Source organism: Natator depressus, chromosome 1 (genome assembly GCF_965152275.1).
Source record: "Natator depressus isolate rNatDep1 chromosome 1, rNatDep2.hap1, whole genome shotgun sequence".
Classification (NCBI taxonomy): Eukaryota; Metazoa; Chordata; order Testudines; family Cheloniidae; genus Natator; species Natator depressus.
The window spans coordinates 193,511,666-193,527,509 of record NC_134234.1 but is presented as its reverse complement, the minus strand read 5'-3'; the positions used below and the strand labels follow the sequence as shown (position 1 = coordinate 193,527,509).

The 15,844-nt window shown below is 40.8% G+C and overlaps 1 protein-coding gene across 1 annotated transcript in view; it reads left to right on the top strand.

The window, feature by feature from the left end:
- The window catches only part of ZPLD1 (zona pellucida like domain containing 1), a 105,274-nt gene extending 95,367 nt beyond the window's left edge, over nt 1–9,907 (top strand). Inside the window, exons 7-11 of the mRNA XM_074947179.1 lie at nt 2,471–2,551; nt 4,099–4,270; nt 5,244–5,352; nt 8,333–8,362; nt 9,727–9,907. Coding sequence (XP_074803280.1) covers nt 2,471–2,551; nt 4,099–4,270; nt 5,244–5,352; nt 8,333–8,362; nt 9,727–9,902 — 568 coding nt within the window. The 3' untranslated portion in view covers nt 9,903–9,907. The remainder of the gene's footprint in view (nt 1–2,470; nt 2,552–4,098; nt 4,271–5,243; nt 5,353–8,332; nt 8,363–9,726) is intronic.
- Nucleotides 9,908–15,844: the final 5,937 nt, after the last annotated feature.

Below are 15,844 nucleotides of genomic sequence, written 5' to 3'. Positions count from 1 at the left end.
AACAGAATGTTGGGAATCACTAGGAAAGGGATAGACAGACAATATCATAGTGCCACTATATAAATCCATCATATGCCCATATCTTGAATACTGTGTGCAGGTGTGCTCGTCATATTTCAAAAAAGATATATTGGAATTGGAAAAGGTACAGAAAAGGGCAACAAAAATGATTAGGGGTATGGAACAGCTCCTATATGAGGAGAGATTAATAAGACTGGGACTTTTCAGTTAGGAAAAGAGACAACTAAGGGGGGATATGATACAGGTCTATAAAATTATGACTGGTGTGGAGAAAGTAAATAAGGAAGTGTTATTTACTCCTTCTCATAATACGAGAACTAGGGGCCACCCAATGAAATTAATAGGCAGCCGGTTTAAAACAAACAAAAGGAAGTATTTCTTCTCACAATGCACAGTCAACCTCTCAAACTCTTTGCGATGTTGTGAAGGCCGAGACTATAGCAGGGCTCAAAAAAGACCTAGATAAGTTCCTGGAGGATAGGTCCATCATTGGCTATTAGCCAGGATGGGCAGGGATGCAAAACCATGCTCTGAAGTGTCCCTAGCCTCTGTTTACCGGAAACTGGGAATGAGCGACAGGGGACAGATCACTTGATTGCCTGTTCTGTTCATTCCCTCTGAAGCACCTAGCATTGGCCACAGTCAGAAGACAGGATACTGGGCTAGATGGACTATTGGTCTGACCCAGTATGGCCATCTTTAAAAAAGGGAAGAAGGAGGATCCTGGGAACTACAGGCCAGTCAGCCTCACCTCAGTCCCTGGAAAAATCATGGAGCAGGTCCTCAAGGAATCAATTCTGAAGCACTTAGAGGAGAGGAAAGTGATCAGGAACAGTCAGCATGGATTCACCAAGGGCAAGTCATGCCTGACTAATCTAATTGCCTTCTATGACGAGATAACTGGTTCTGTGGATGAAGGGAAAGCAGTGGACGTGTTCTTCCTTGACTTTAGCAAAGCTTTTGACACTGTCTCCCACAGTATTCTTGCCAGCAAGTTAAAGAAGTATGCCCATACATTCATGGACTATAAGGTGGATAGAAAGCTGGCTAGATTGTCGGGCTCAACGGGTAGTGATCAATGGCTCCATGTCTAGTTGGCAGCCGGTATCAAGTGGAGTGTCCCAAGGGTCGGTCCTCGGGCTGGTTTTGTTCAATATCTTCATAAATGATCTGGAGGATGGTGTGGATTGCACCCTCAGCAAGTTTGCAGATGACACTAAACTGGGAGGAGAGGTAGATACGCTGGAGGGTAGGATAGGATATAGAGGGACCTAGAGAAATTGGAGGATTGGGGCAAAAGAAATCTGATGAAGTTCAACAAGGACAAGTGCAGAGTCCTGCACTTAGGACAGAAGAATCCCATGCACCGCTACAGACTAGGGACCGAATGGCTCGGCACCAGTTCTGCAGAAAAGGACCTAGGGGTTACAGTGGACAAGAAGTTGGATATGTGTGCCCTTGTTGCCAAGAAGGCCAATGGCATTTTGGGGTGTATAAGTAGGGGCATTGCCAGCAGATCGAGGGACGTGATTGTTCCCCTCTATTCAACATTGGTGAGACCTCATCTGGAGCACTGTGTCCAGTTTTGGGCCCCACACTACAAGAAGGATGTGGAAAAATTGGAAAGAGTCCAGCGGAGGGCAACAAAAATGATTAGGGGACTGGAACACATGACTTATGAGGAGAGGCTGAGGGAACTGAGGATGTTTAGTCTACGGAAAAGAAGAATGAGGGGGGATTTGATAGCTGCTTTCAACTACCTGAAAGGGGGTTCCAAAGAGGATGGCTCTAGACTGTTCTCAGTGGTAACAGATGACAGAACAAGGCATAATGGTCTCAAGTTGCAGTGGGGGGAGATTTAGGTTGGATATTAGGAAAAACTTTTTCACTAGGTGGGTGGTGAAACACTGGAATGCGTTACCGAGGGAGGTGGTGGAATCTCCTTCCTTAGAAGTTTTTAAGTTCAAAGCCCTGGCAGGGATGATTTAACTGGGATCGGTCCTGCTTTGAGCAGGGGGTTGGACTAGATGACCTCCTGATGTCCCTTCCAACCCTGATATTCTATGATTCTATGATGTGAATCCTGTGCAATGCCGCCATGAAATTCTTAGTGGAGATGATGTGCAACAAAGTGATACCCATTGAAGTGCTATATGGTCACTAATTTGTAACAGCTTCTTTACTGTGGAACAGATGGGAGTAAAACCATGTTGGTTAAATTGTATCATTCATACACTGCACAGTCATTGTGCAGTAATGTAAGTAATGCAGAAAAATAAAAACTATTATACTGCCATAGAATGGTCTTAGTGAGAATGCAGGGATTCTATACATGGCTCGTAATTGTACATAACTGTGTAGCTTCAGTTCATCAGCTAGTACTATCAACTTGTACCTCGGTTTTTTTTTTAAATCTTTTTCCTTGACAATTATCTTGCTCCTCATGCAGATGGAATGTTTTGATGGACTATTGTTACACCACTCCATCTGGTAATCCCAATGATGAGCTTCGATACGATCTCTTCTTTAGGTAGGTACTTTGCAAATCCAGCATTTGTATGTAAATGCCCTCCTTTTAAGACCGCAATTATGAGCCTCTGTATGATAGCGTGATGCTACATTTCTTGACAGGCATGAGGTTTTTCAGGAAGGTCCAATGTCTATGCTCTTAAATAATTTATTAGTCATTAATCTAGCTATTTGTGGACATAAATATTGGGTAAGTGTGCACAGGCATGAAAATTGCATGCACCAATGTAGGTGTAGAAATAGGCATTTTGCATGCACATACTAGGGGCCCTCTACTCAAATTTCAATGGGTATGTATTTGTTAACATTTATTTTAATGCAAGCGAGAGGATGCCCTGTGGGTAGATGATAACCATCTAACATGTCTAAGGTGCTAATTCAGGAAAGTGCTGAAGCACAAGCTTAGGTGCTGTCCTGAGTGGGAATGGCTTCCTGAATCGGGACCTTAAAGGCTAGCAAAGAGCAGCGTGGTGTCTCAGCAACACCACAGATTGAATCATATCAGTGGCTCTTGATGGAGCTGCTACCTTCATTCAGAGGTGCTTATCTATATAAATGAGCTTACCTGATAACTTTTTGTTTCAGGTCTCATAATTATTTGGAGATTTGAATTTAAATGGAACCTGGAGCTGAGCTCCCTTGGATTTGGTTTTGATGTAGCAAAATATACAATTCAGTGCCACTTTAAAGAAGTGTGTGTGGTGTGTGTGTGTGTGTGTGTGTGAGTGTGTGTGAGAGAGAGAGAGAGAGAGACACACACACACCCTTTGTGGGCTTCTTCAATAGTGGCTCTCCTTCTTGCTATAGCCCTCCTTTCAGCAGCCACCACCAGTTGCCTTCTTTCTTGTCCTAGGACTCTTCTTTTCATCCCCCACCAGCAGGCCCATCTCCTGGTCACCTGATCCTTGTCAGGTGACTGGACTTATTACTTCCACTTAGGGAGGCAGGCCACATCTGGCACAGGTTCAGCTGAGCTCTGAACCCTCTTAAAGGGCCAGGTCCATTTGTGACAGGGTGCCCTTATACATACAATGTCAAGCAGACTTGATTTCCAATTGTCAGTATTGTTGGGTCCCTATCTGCATTCGCTGAGAATGCAAAACCAATGGGACAAAATTGTGCTCTGGCATAATTCCCACTAATGTCAACGGGTGTAAACACTGCAGGATCAGGGCTAGTTATCTCACATCCTGTGTGTTCCAGTCTAAGACAAGTGTATCACCTAAAGAAAATATTGGAAATGTGGCATTCTTGAACACAGATCCTTTTTAGTGTTCGTAAGAGTAATTCTGACTCTGTGCCTTTTGTCCATTGTCATTCTCTGCCTGCCTGTGCATCTGAGCAGTGCTCACTGCCATGCCATCTCAGACCTTGACGTACTATAGCACACTTGAGACTCTCGTAGCTGCCCATTTTGGACATCATTGCACTGTCTTGTTTTGCACAGAGCTTAAGCATTGATCTTTTTACTTATAGTCCCTTATTCTCAGGGGCTAAAAATCAGAGGTACACATGGTCATCCCAGTTTTAATCTTTTATACCAATTAGCTGCGACAAGGACCCACAGACAACTGTAATTGAGAATGGCAAGAGTCAGATGGGCCGGTTTTCCTTTGAGGTGTTCCGCTTTGTGAAGCACAAGAACCAGAAGATGTCTACAGTCTTCCTCCATTGTGTGACAAAGCTGTGCAGAACGGATGATTGCCCCTTTCTTGCACCAGTAAGTTTTGGGGGGGAGCTCTGTCAATAATCTTTATGAATCTGTGCTGTGCCAGAGGCAGAACTGTGGGACCATTCTACACCTGTAATTTGCAGATGGATAGGGGAGGTGGAGGGCATCTGTGCAGATGAAGAAAGCATCTAGAGTTTGAACTTGTCGTTTGTTTCTAGAGAATGTGAATGCAACAAATGAAGAGTGGCATTTCAAAGTCATCACCATTGTGTGACGTAACACTGGGAACTGTAAAGCTGAGGGGGAATTGGGCTTGGCATAAGGAGTGTTCACCTTTAGGTCTCTGGGTCAAATCATGCCTCGGATGATAGAGACCAAAGGTGACCACTGTCAGAAAGCCATTCAGATAGTTTATGAAAAATGAGCTGGTGGTCTTAGTATAGCTCCTAGAAAGCTCAAGGATAGAGAATGAGTTTGAGCCTTAGACTGACCTACCCACTCATTTCTAGATGTGATCCCACAAGACAAAGTTGAAGAACATTCATAGGGTGTTACACTATCACTTCCCCCTGCTGTACCTATTTAGTGGGAAGAGCATATGAGTCTTTAATACCCCTTGCCTAGCAGCAGAGCTGGTCAGAAATATTCTGATGGAACATTCTTCCATCAGAAAATGCCATTTTGTTGAAACTCAAACTTCCTGTGGGAACATGTCTATTTTGATGAAATTTTATTTCAGGAAATTAATTACTGAAAAGTTTATTATACTGTAATATGGATATCGTACATGAGCTCAATGCAGTTCCATAAATGAAATGAGGCAAAATACAACTGGAAGCCAATCATTTACAACATGCACTCTTAGGAGATATTGCATCTCTTTTTATTGCAAAGTAATTGAATACATACAAGAAATAAAGTTGTAGTATCACTTTTTAAAAGAGCTGGCATTAAATATGGAAGCACAGGAAGGCAATAATTCTACTCCACTCTGAAACTGTGATTTTGATTAATTTCTCAGATTTGCAGTAACAGAGAAAGAAGAGATGCTGTTAAGAGAACAACTTGGAGCCCTCAGAGCACCTCTGGAAATGCTGTAATCTCTGCTGGCCCCATCATTACAAGGAGCGGTAGGAATTCTCAAACATTTCTGTATATTGCAGGAATTTAAAAACAATGCTTTGCTGTTTGAGAGTTTGCAGTGACTCAGCTAAAAAACCCAGCTAACTTATTTGGGTCTATTCCTACGGCTAAACTTTCATGTAAAAGTTCTGAGCCAATTGTTTTGGTCATATATGCATTCAAAACACCCAGTGAAGTCATTGTGGGTTATGTGCATGTGTCTGAGGCTGCCATAAACACCTAAACTCAATAGGCTAAATTCTCATTGCCCATACAGATGCAGCTTCCATTGAAGATAACGGAAGGTGCACCCATCTAACTAAGAAAAAAATTAGCCTGATTCATTTTGCTTAAAATCAGAGCTCAAGATGGGAAAGCCACAAAATGGAAAAAATTGTTTAGAAGCTAATCAATACCCACTTTAACATTGACTACTCCTTCTCTTGCCTGGCTCTTCCACTTCCATCTTAGGGTATATCTACACTGCCAGAAATGGTGTGTTCTTAAGTAGGGTTAGCTCACTTGATTTAAATTAGCAGTGAAGACACAGCAACTTAGCTCTTAACTCACTTTAAAAGTTTGAATTAAAGCCTATAGGGCTGCTAACCTAAGTTAAAACACAAATGGCTGTGCATTCACTGCTATTTTAACCCAATTTAGATAGGACGAGTAAAGAACACACCATTTTTTGCAGTGTAGATGTAACTTTAATGACATTAACTGTGACTTGTGTTGGTAATATACTTTTTGCTCAGCTTTCAGCTGTAAATAGAGCCTGAGGCAAACAGTTCAGGTTTTCAGTTTAAAGACAGTTGCCCAGATTCTGTTCTCACTTAAACTGGTTCCTATCCAGAGTATAATTCCACTGATTTCTGTTCTCCCAGAATTTTAAAGTGTTTCAAATACATCTTCGAATTTCTGAGAAGCATTCATTTTGTGAATACCTGTGCTAACTAGTAAAGATAAAATATTTTGAGCCAAATTCTGCTGTTGGATGCATGTAAGTAACTGTCATTGGGTCAGTGGTTTCAATGGAGTCGATCTAGACTGAAACCAATGAAACTGAGAGCAGAATGTAATCCCATAGAGAGAAAAGAATTATTAGGACTTTAGGACTAATTTGTCTCTGTTTGCTGTGTAGTGGTGGATGCATGGATATGCAAGAGGAGAAATTTGCCCATAGAGAATTGGGAATGTATTCAGTTTTTTGTAGGTGCTTGGTTAGAAAGGGGTTTTTTTGTTTTTTGTTTTTTAAGTAGAATTGGATGAATAATGCCAAAAAATTCTGCACATATTTGAAGTAGATAAGGCGTTTACTTCGGCCATGCTCATGGCCCTTTTGAGTTCACTTTTCATGAATGTTCAGTTACTTTAAAAATATCTGGGGAAAACTAATTTCAGAGTTGCAAACATGAGGAAACTGAATTTTCAGATTTGCAGTTATTTTGCACCACACATGATCATTCAATCAGGGAACAGAAACAAGACCACAGGATTTATTTGAGCAGTCATAAGCAATACAGCTCAAATTTCAAATATTTGGGATCAATCTACATAGGTTTACAAAAATAGAAAAATATTAATCAATTGCCTTTGGATATTGAATACATTCAAGTAAACCACAGAATGTTCATGGATATTCCATGAGCAGAAGAGGTGGCTAAATTCTTTAAATACATGATTGTTGAAAATTCTTTGCTTAGCTCTAGTTTAGCCATGAATAGATATGAAAAGGGGAAATAATCATTTTGCAATTGTCATCTATTTCAGAAATGGAATTCAAACATTTTATGGAATATATAGAGGACCATTTTACTTTTATTTCTGGCTTTTAGGTTGCACAGGTAGGAAAGATAGTTGGGTATATGAAGCACTGGACTATGACTGAGGAGGCCTGCATTCAGTTCCTGACTGCCACAAGTTTCCAGTGTGACTTTGGACAACTCATTTAATCTACCTTGTGCCTCAGTTCCCCTTTTGTGAAATGTGCAGAAGGGTACTTCCCTACCTTGAGGCTAAAATCTATTAATGATTGTAGGGCTGTCAGGTATTATGGTTATGAGGAGCCTATAGAAACCTAGATAGATACATAGGATTGCTGCTGCTTGTGACTGTCTGTCTCGTGTATGTTTTAAGCTATTTTAACACTGTGCTCTTTCACAGAGGCCTTGCACTTGTTTGTTTATCTATAATAAATCATTTTAGACAAAATACGTGCTTTCTCTCTGTGTACAGAAACAAAATAGTTATCTACTTCTGAAGGCAAAAGTGTTTAAAAGAAAAAAGAATGGAAGCCATTGTATATCCTAGTTAAAAATAAATACAAGTCAGGACCTTGAAATAAATGTACTTTTGAGCTGTGATTGAGGCTTACAAACAGAAAAGCAAAACCAAACAAAGATAAGATATTTAGTTTCAGGACCGACAATGAGGAGTAAGTGAAAATTAGGGGAAAAACATAAACTTATCCCTAAAAACATAAACTCATCCCTCTGTGCTCCTGTCAAGAAAAAAGTGTGTGTGGAGGAGAAGTTTTCTAATGCTTTCTAGTCACAGATTTCCTTAATGAAATGAAGATAAAGTACCCCCACCATCGCAGAGATCCTTCCCCCTAATACAGCACATGGTGAGAAGAAGTAGTTCCTGCTACATTGTTTTGGATCATATTTTTATGAAATGGGACAGAAGAGAATTAGCAACACGTTCAGATAACTGGACCTTGATAAAGATTTTTTTTTTTGGCAGAGTAATAAGTGGTGCATTAGACCAATATCCTCGCAGTATAAATTAGGAAGCTTCTTATAGTTAATGTTCCTAGCCTGACTTGATCAGAGACATTGATTGTGACAAGCCACCATTGCCAACACAGTTGCTGAGTTTTAGGATAGTCCTAGCTTTATTTTTGTCTGGTTTTAGTGGGAGTGAAGAGAGGATGCAGATATTGATATCTGTAAAATATAATAGCTCCATTTTTATATTTTTATACAGATGAGACACCAACCAACAATTCACAGCTAGGTAAGTTAATCGGAATAAGAGAAACACAAAAGAGGGGTGTTACAGGAGTGCTACACTAATGGGTGGGTAAACCATTTGGATTCAGCTATGTGTTGAAGTTTTCCTTATTACCAGTAATGTAAAAGGAGAAAATATGAATGTGTTCTAAAGAAAGCAATTGATAAATCTGGAATGCTCCGTTAGGTTCATGTGCCCAACAGTTTAACAAATTCCAATCTCTACTATGGAACTAAAATTACAGATCAAATGCAACCCTATTTATGCTGCTATGGCACATTAGGAAACAGTGCAACTGCCAGAAGCCAAATGGCAGGTTTAAGCAATAAAGTCATTTCCTACTACAGATGAATTGAACCACAAAATGGTCATTATGGTGCAGCCTAGCCTGGCAGGCTTCACAGCTCAAAAAGGTAAAAATCCTGTTTCAGCTCCTGTAGTCCCTGACCTTTGTCCTGGATGTAACCATAGGAACCACACAAATGGTCTGTGGTAAGGCAGATGGGAATGCGTGACAGGAGATGGATCACTTGAGGATTACCTGTTCTGTTCATTCCCTCTCGGGCACCTGGCATTGGCCGCTGTCAGAAGACAGGATACTGGGCTAGATGGACCTTTGGTCTGACCCAGTATGGCCATTCTTATGTTACAGAGCCCAATGCTTCTGCTCCGGTGGTTGAGGAAGTAGGCTGTGTGGAAAAAATATGGGCTAGTATGGGGGGAGGAGGTCTGCAGATTGTCAGAGTGCTCCTCCTCCTGATCACCTGGAATTCTGTTGGGTGGAGAAATACATCTGTAGTGCATTCCTGGTTTCTCGGTTACTGTTGTCTGGCTGATCACTCTTTGTCAATATTTACTAGGGACCCATGTAACAAAATTCAGCTGCTATCCCTCCTGAAGTCTAAGGCAACTGGGAAAGAACCCCCCCTAGTTCTCCCTTCCTCCAACCTCCCCTAGTTCCCCCCTTCCTCTCCCTTCCTCCAACATTTGAATGGTGGGGACTCCAGAAGCATGTTAAAGTCCTTCCTCCATAATAAAATCATGTAAAACAGAAACCTGGCATTAAATAGAAAGATTTAGGGTTCCTGTCAGCTGACATCCTGCACACCTGAGTATGGAGTTCAGATCATCTTATGCGTTAAATATTGTCCTCTTGTCTTACACCCACACCCATCATGGTGAATGTGCGTGTGAAGGAGCTATGCTCCTGCAGCCACTCCCTAAATACATTAGATAGACTTAATGTGCAGTTCAGTATCAGCCTGTTAACTGTAATTTTTGTATATAAAGGCATTGTGGCAGGAAGACCCAGCTCTGCAGAGAGAGATTCTGATGAGACCTTTCTGTGCCTTTTTTTTCCCTTGCAGCTCATCCAAATGGACCTCCTTTCCAGCTGAACTCAGTCACCAGTGCACTGATTTCAGGAATAGTCATTCTAGGGATTATGAGCGTTTTCTTTTTTGTATGTTCCCTCACCCTCCTGCGCAGGAAATGGCCCAGCAGCTCAGTTTTGGGTGGCATACGAAACCCAGTTTTCAACTAAAAGGAACAATTAATTTGCACTTGTTCTGGGGGTGGGGGGTTGCCTTCGTTGTCCATGAAATATACTTATGTTATAAATTTACCAAGGCAACATTCTGCCAGTATCAAACTTCAGCTAGTCTTATTTGTAGTGTTGTAGACTTTATTGTATAGCTAAACAGTCATAGTGATGGCAAGAATCCTACGTAATTCTTCTCATTTGTGTTTGTGATCAGACTATTGAACATTTTGCCTGTGGGTGTACTGACAATAAAATTGGTGTCCTACTGTCCTACTGTGAACTCGGGTCTTAAAATTTAAAGATGCTTAAGATAAAACACCTTTAAATACACCATTATTAAACCAGACCTGGCCAACTTGCCACATTCACATTTAACTACCACCTTTGATAAAGACTGCCTCTACTTTTACCTTTTTTGTGTATTTTCCTACTTTATTGTGGGACCTTATCGAGCAAATTATTGTAGCTCAGAACCTACATTTTTATTTTCTATCTGGATTAAAAATAACTGCAGAAAGAATCAAAATAAGTGGACGGTGATTATCATTCATTTGGAAATGGGGTCATATGACACAGTGGGCAGAAGTCTGCTCTGTCTTCTAATTCCATTGAATTCAGTGGGATTGCACACAGCGTAAGGAGAGTCAAAATTTGGCATGGTATCTGTCTGTCAAATTGTTTAGTGCTGAAAATTCAAAGCCGTTTCCTGGGTACAATCCTGTCGTTCACTCAGACAAAAAACTCTCACAGGGAAGTCTTTGACAACTTTAACAGGAGCTTGCCTGCATCATCAGTTGTTCAGTTTTTGCTAAGCCTTACTTAAATGCAATCAGCACTGCTATTGCCTTGAGTTAAACTCTGCTGTCATGGACATCCTAGGGTGGAAAGAGTTTATTCCTTTATTTCTAAAACAAAACAACCCTCCCACTCCCAAACAACAAGAAAAACCCCAACACTTTTCCAGCCAAAATGATGTTTTAGGGCCAAACTCTGCAGTTTGAGCAAAAACTCCACTGAAGTAATTTGAAAGGACCAATTCTGTCATATCAGTTGCACAGTTCAAAAAATAAGGTGGTCTTTCCACCCAGAGCTTTCCACAGAGTGATGCTTCCTTTTGGCTGTTTTCCCCATGAGCTAGACTTCCTCCCTGTTTGGGGAAAATCCTTGCAAGAACAGGCCACATGCCTTACCAGACTCTCAGCTCCAGCTAATCTGATAAACCTCAGATCATCTGAATTAAGTGTGAATTATCATGTGTCCCTTTCAATAGGTGTCTATGAATAGTAATTTAGGTACATCTATCCAGGAATCTGGAAGAGGATATTGGTACTGATGACAAGCGTGGCAGTGGTAGATACAGTAGATATATTAATTTGATTGCTAAACAGTTAGTTAGGATTTGAGTCTAGTCTCAGTAAGTAAACTCTTAACTTCATTTACCATGTACTGTACATATTGGCTCAGCAGCACCTCATTGTTATTTATCACTTTTTCCTGTATTAATCATGTGTGTGCTTTCTGTGATGCGACAGAAGTGGTTAATGTTCAGGGGTCTCTGAATCTCAAGACGAAATGCAAATACAGACATGTCATATCACTCTTCTCTGATCTAGACAATGCTGTATAAAGGCCTGTTCAGAAATTATCCAGCCTGTTGTAGTGTAGGGTCTTTAACAACAACACTGTGCATGTTTTCCTCCAGTCTTAATACCTCAGAAACAATTTTTTGCACTTCAGGGGTTAGGTCTGATGACATGTAAAACATGATTGTTTAATAGAATAAACTGAAAAATATCAGAAGAAATATTTGTCTGAATGTCTTTCTTAGAGGCAACATGTAGGAGGGGACATAGTGGGGGTCAAATGTTCCCACAGATTGGCCTGCTGGGAGTGGGAGAGAGAAGGGCTCTATCCTTTCCCTGCTCCTCCCCCGTGGCATGCTCTGCTTCTGTCCCTGGCAGCCGAGCCTGGGCAGGGAGAGGGCCACCGCTGCCTCCCCGCCAGGCTCTCTCAGGCAGAAGCGGCTTCGTCTCATTCCCTGCCCGGCTGCCAGGGAGAGCGGCCGAACATGCAGGGAGGAGGCACAGGGAGAGAAGACTGGAACCCCTGCTGCAGTTAATGTGGGTGGGGAGAGCGCGGTGGCCCAGGATGGGCACAGGGCTGTGAGGTCACTGGGCATAGGAGGCACGTGAGCGATCACATGTCCTCCCCTTTAGATTGTTCCCCTCCAATATGGGGAGGCACCAATCGGCTATGGTTATTGTCTTGATTCTGTTTCAAATTAAAATACTTAATCCTACAGAGGTGAAAATTGGGATCACATGTTTAATCTAAGTAAATTTCTTATATTGTGACTAGAGCTGGGTGAAATGTTTTTTTTATTTTATTTTATTTTTTTTGGCTGAATAGTTTATTTGCCTAAAAATGGGAATTGTTCATGAATTCTCATCAATTCAGCTAATAATTTCTGCGGAAAAGTGGAGGGGGAGGGGGGGATGCAAAAAAAAGTCAAAATGTGCATTTTGATATGTTAAAAATTAAATATTTTTACTTTTTGTTTTGAAATTTAGCTAGATTTCATTAAAGAAAAGTGGTTAAAAACCATCTCAGAATGAAACATTTAGTTTTGGGCAGAATTAAATGTTTTGTTCAACCCCAAAATTTTTTTGTGTGGGTTGTTTTTGTTTTCGTAAGAAAAACAGAAACATTGTTTCAGGGCAACCTGAAATGATTTTTTTCAGATACTTTGGTTTGGCCACTAAATCAAAAAAACATTTTACTGGCTGAGCTCTAACTATGACTTAATCTAAACAAACATCAGATAGTCATAGTGAATCTAAGGGGAGTAGGGAGAAACTGGAGATTTGCAGGAAATGAGTGAGATTCAGATTTCAAGGCTTATCATGATTCATAGATTTATTTTTTTAAGGCCAGAAGAAACCACTGTGATAGTTTAATCAGACTTCCTATAATGTAGGCCATAGGACTTCCATGAATTAATTCCTGCCTCAAATCTAATAGCTGGGGTTGAAGAAGAACATCTCATCTAGAAAAGATCCAGTCTTCATTTAAAGATTTGCAGAGATGGAGAATCCACCACATCCAATGGTAAATTGTTCCAATGGTTAATTACCCTCACTGTGGAAAAAATTGTACCTTTTTTCTAGTGTGAATTTGTTTTGTTTCAATTTTCAGCCACATGTTACACCTTTGTCTGGTAGACTGAAGAGCTTTCTATTATCAGATTTCTGTTCCCCATGTAGGTTTTTATAGACTGTGATCAAGTCACCCTTTAATCTTTTCTCTTTGATAAACTAAACAGATTGAGCTTCTTGAGTCTTTCACCATAAGGCATGTTTCCAGTCCATTAAGCATTCTCTTATGATTCAGGTAACACCACTGAAAAACAGTAGTCATTGTTATTGGGGGTTGGGGGGGGGATTCTAAGCATAACCCGTGATCAGTTCAATAAGTTTGTTATATCTTTGAGTCCATCTCAGCTCTTGGAAGGGACAGTACCGTAAGGGAATTGTTGTAAATAGACATAAATTATAATAGTTAACAAGGAACCACCCACTGGTCTGCTGGCAGCTTGGGTATTGTGCTGCTGCTATAGTACAACAAAGTTCCATGTAAAAAGTATTCTGCTTAGTAGATGACAAGTTAATTAAAATGTCCAATATCAGGTTTACCGCCCCCCTCCCCCAAACTATTGCCCCATGTTATATGTTCTGCTATGTGAGTGAAAAATGCATTATGTTCTAATGACTGCACCATGCATGTCAGTGGGGACGTGATCAAGGTACCAGGCTGGGAGTCAAATCTGGGTTCTGTTATTGCAGGTCCTATTGATTGGCAAGGCACTTAACTGCTTTGTGCCTCAGTTTCCTGATCTGTCAAATGGGATAATCCCTACCCCACTTGTGAAGCACTTTGCGATCTACAGGTGACAAGTGATATATAACAATGCAAAACTATTATTGTCATGTATTGATCTGGCATTGGATGTATGTTTATTTATTTATTTTGCATACCATCGCATGGGAGCACACTTGTCCACTTCTTGGGAGCGCACTTGTCCATTGGAGATAAAAATAACCAGAAGAGGTAAGTCTTATTAACGCACATTTTGTTGATCGCATCCTCCTGTACTAATGCTAGATATAGCTTATGGAAGCAATGTCCTTAAAATATGTATGACCTTTATGCATGTAATGTCATGAGAGCACCAAGCAGAGGTATCAGTAACCTTAGTGGAAGTACATCAGATATGTACAGCATGGTACACAATAACACAGATCCTGTAAAGCAAGCCTTTAAAGTTAGTTTCCCTCACTTGCCATTATTCCAAGTATTTGACATATTTTTCAAAAACAATGGGAATTAACATAGGATCAGATAATCACTCTTGTTCTTCCTCGTACAGTAGAGTAGAATTTGGGTTCCCAGTCTGGGGGATTTTGCCTATGATAGTTCAGTTCGAGGTTGGGGCTTGCCCACATCACTGAATAGGCCTGGGATTTAGCCTCCAAAGAGCTACTAGAGCCATTTGTATTGAGCTTCAATAATTCCTGGCCTTTCCTAGTTTCCCCAGTCTCTGTTCTAGGAGTGGGTCAGTCTGTGGTGGGGAAGCCAAAGTGACCCATGGAGCATTAGCTTGAGCCAGGATGCCTCCTATGTTTCATTGAGGGAGTGGAGGAGAGTTCATGCCAGTTAGAATGGCGTTATGTTGGTCTGCCTGAAGGTAATATTAGTGACATAGAATGGAGAGAGATTACCAGGAACTGGGATGTCAGCAAAGTAGGGCCGGTAGAAATTAGAAAGCACTATAAGGTCATCTGATTGTATGACTTTTTTGGGTGTGACATCTTAGCCTCGTCACACATAATGGGGTTCTCCTGCGTTTTAAGTGAAAATAATAGACCAGAAGAATGTTTAGCTGTGCTAATAAAACTGGTTGTATAAAGAATGCACATGATATTTCTGTAGACCCACAGGGTAACTCCAGCTATTAAAATACTCCTGGTCAACCTAAATGTAGCTTACAAGCTTGTGATCTTAAAAAGCTTAAAAAGTCAGTGAATCAATTGATTGGTGGTTGGTAGAATAACCATAGAAGATTCTGAGGGTTGCTCTAGATCCAAAGGAACTTAATAAAGCTATAGAGAGTTGTGAGTACTTTTGGCTCCCTACTTTGGAAGAAATAAATAGCATAACCAGCTGGAGTTAATACATCCTAGCTGCTAATGTATTTCAGTTGATTTTGGCAAATAGTCCCTGGATCAGGGTATATCACAGTTCCCGCTCGGTTTGGCAGACAATGTTTCTGATGGCTGCCTTTCGTATCTCTAGTGTACTGGAGTATTCCACAAGCGGGTACGATAGATACTGAAATGATTAGAAGATGTTCTAGCCTATAAGAGGGCAAACAGGGTAGAGGAGCACAATATTAAACTAAGGAAAGTTCTCAGTGTTGCGTGCAAATCATTCTGCAGATTCCTGCCACTCCTTATGTAAGTGACTCTTGAAATCTTTCCAAGTGCCTTCGGAGCAGAGGTGATAAATTTTGTTGGGAGAAGACAGATCTACAAATGTATGCGACTAAATTTCCCCAGTTACATACACTGGTATTCATGGGGTCATGCTCTTTATTTGTATGAGTGCTATTTGTGAAAATGTGTGTGAATCCAATACCTTCTGTGCTGACTTTGTGCTGTAAGTGGACTATTCCCCAGTCAGCAATGAAATCTTGTACACTCCAGTACGAGTTAAAAAAAAAAGATGCTATTTATATGATTAGGAGAAACTCTCCACAAATTGAACAGCTCATGAAACCATATTGGATGAATGTTATTCATCTGAGCCATATGGTGGATGCTTATGAATAGGGCTCGATCAGCACACAGCTACGGATTTACAGCTGCAGAGGACCTATGGATCCT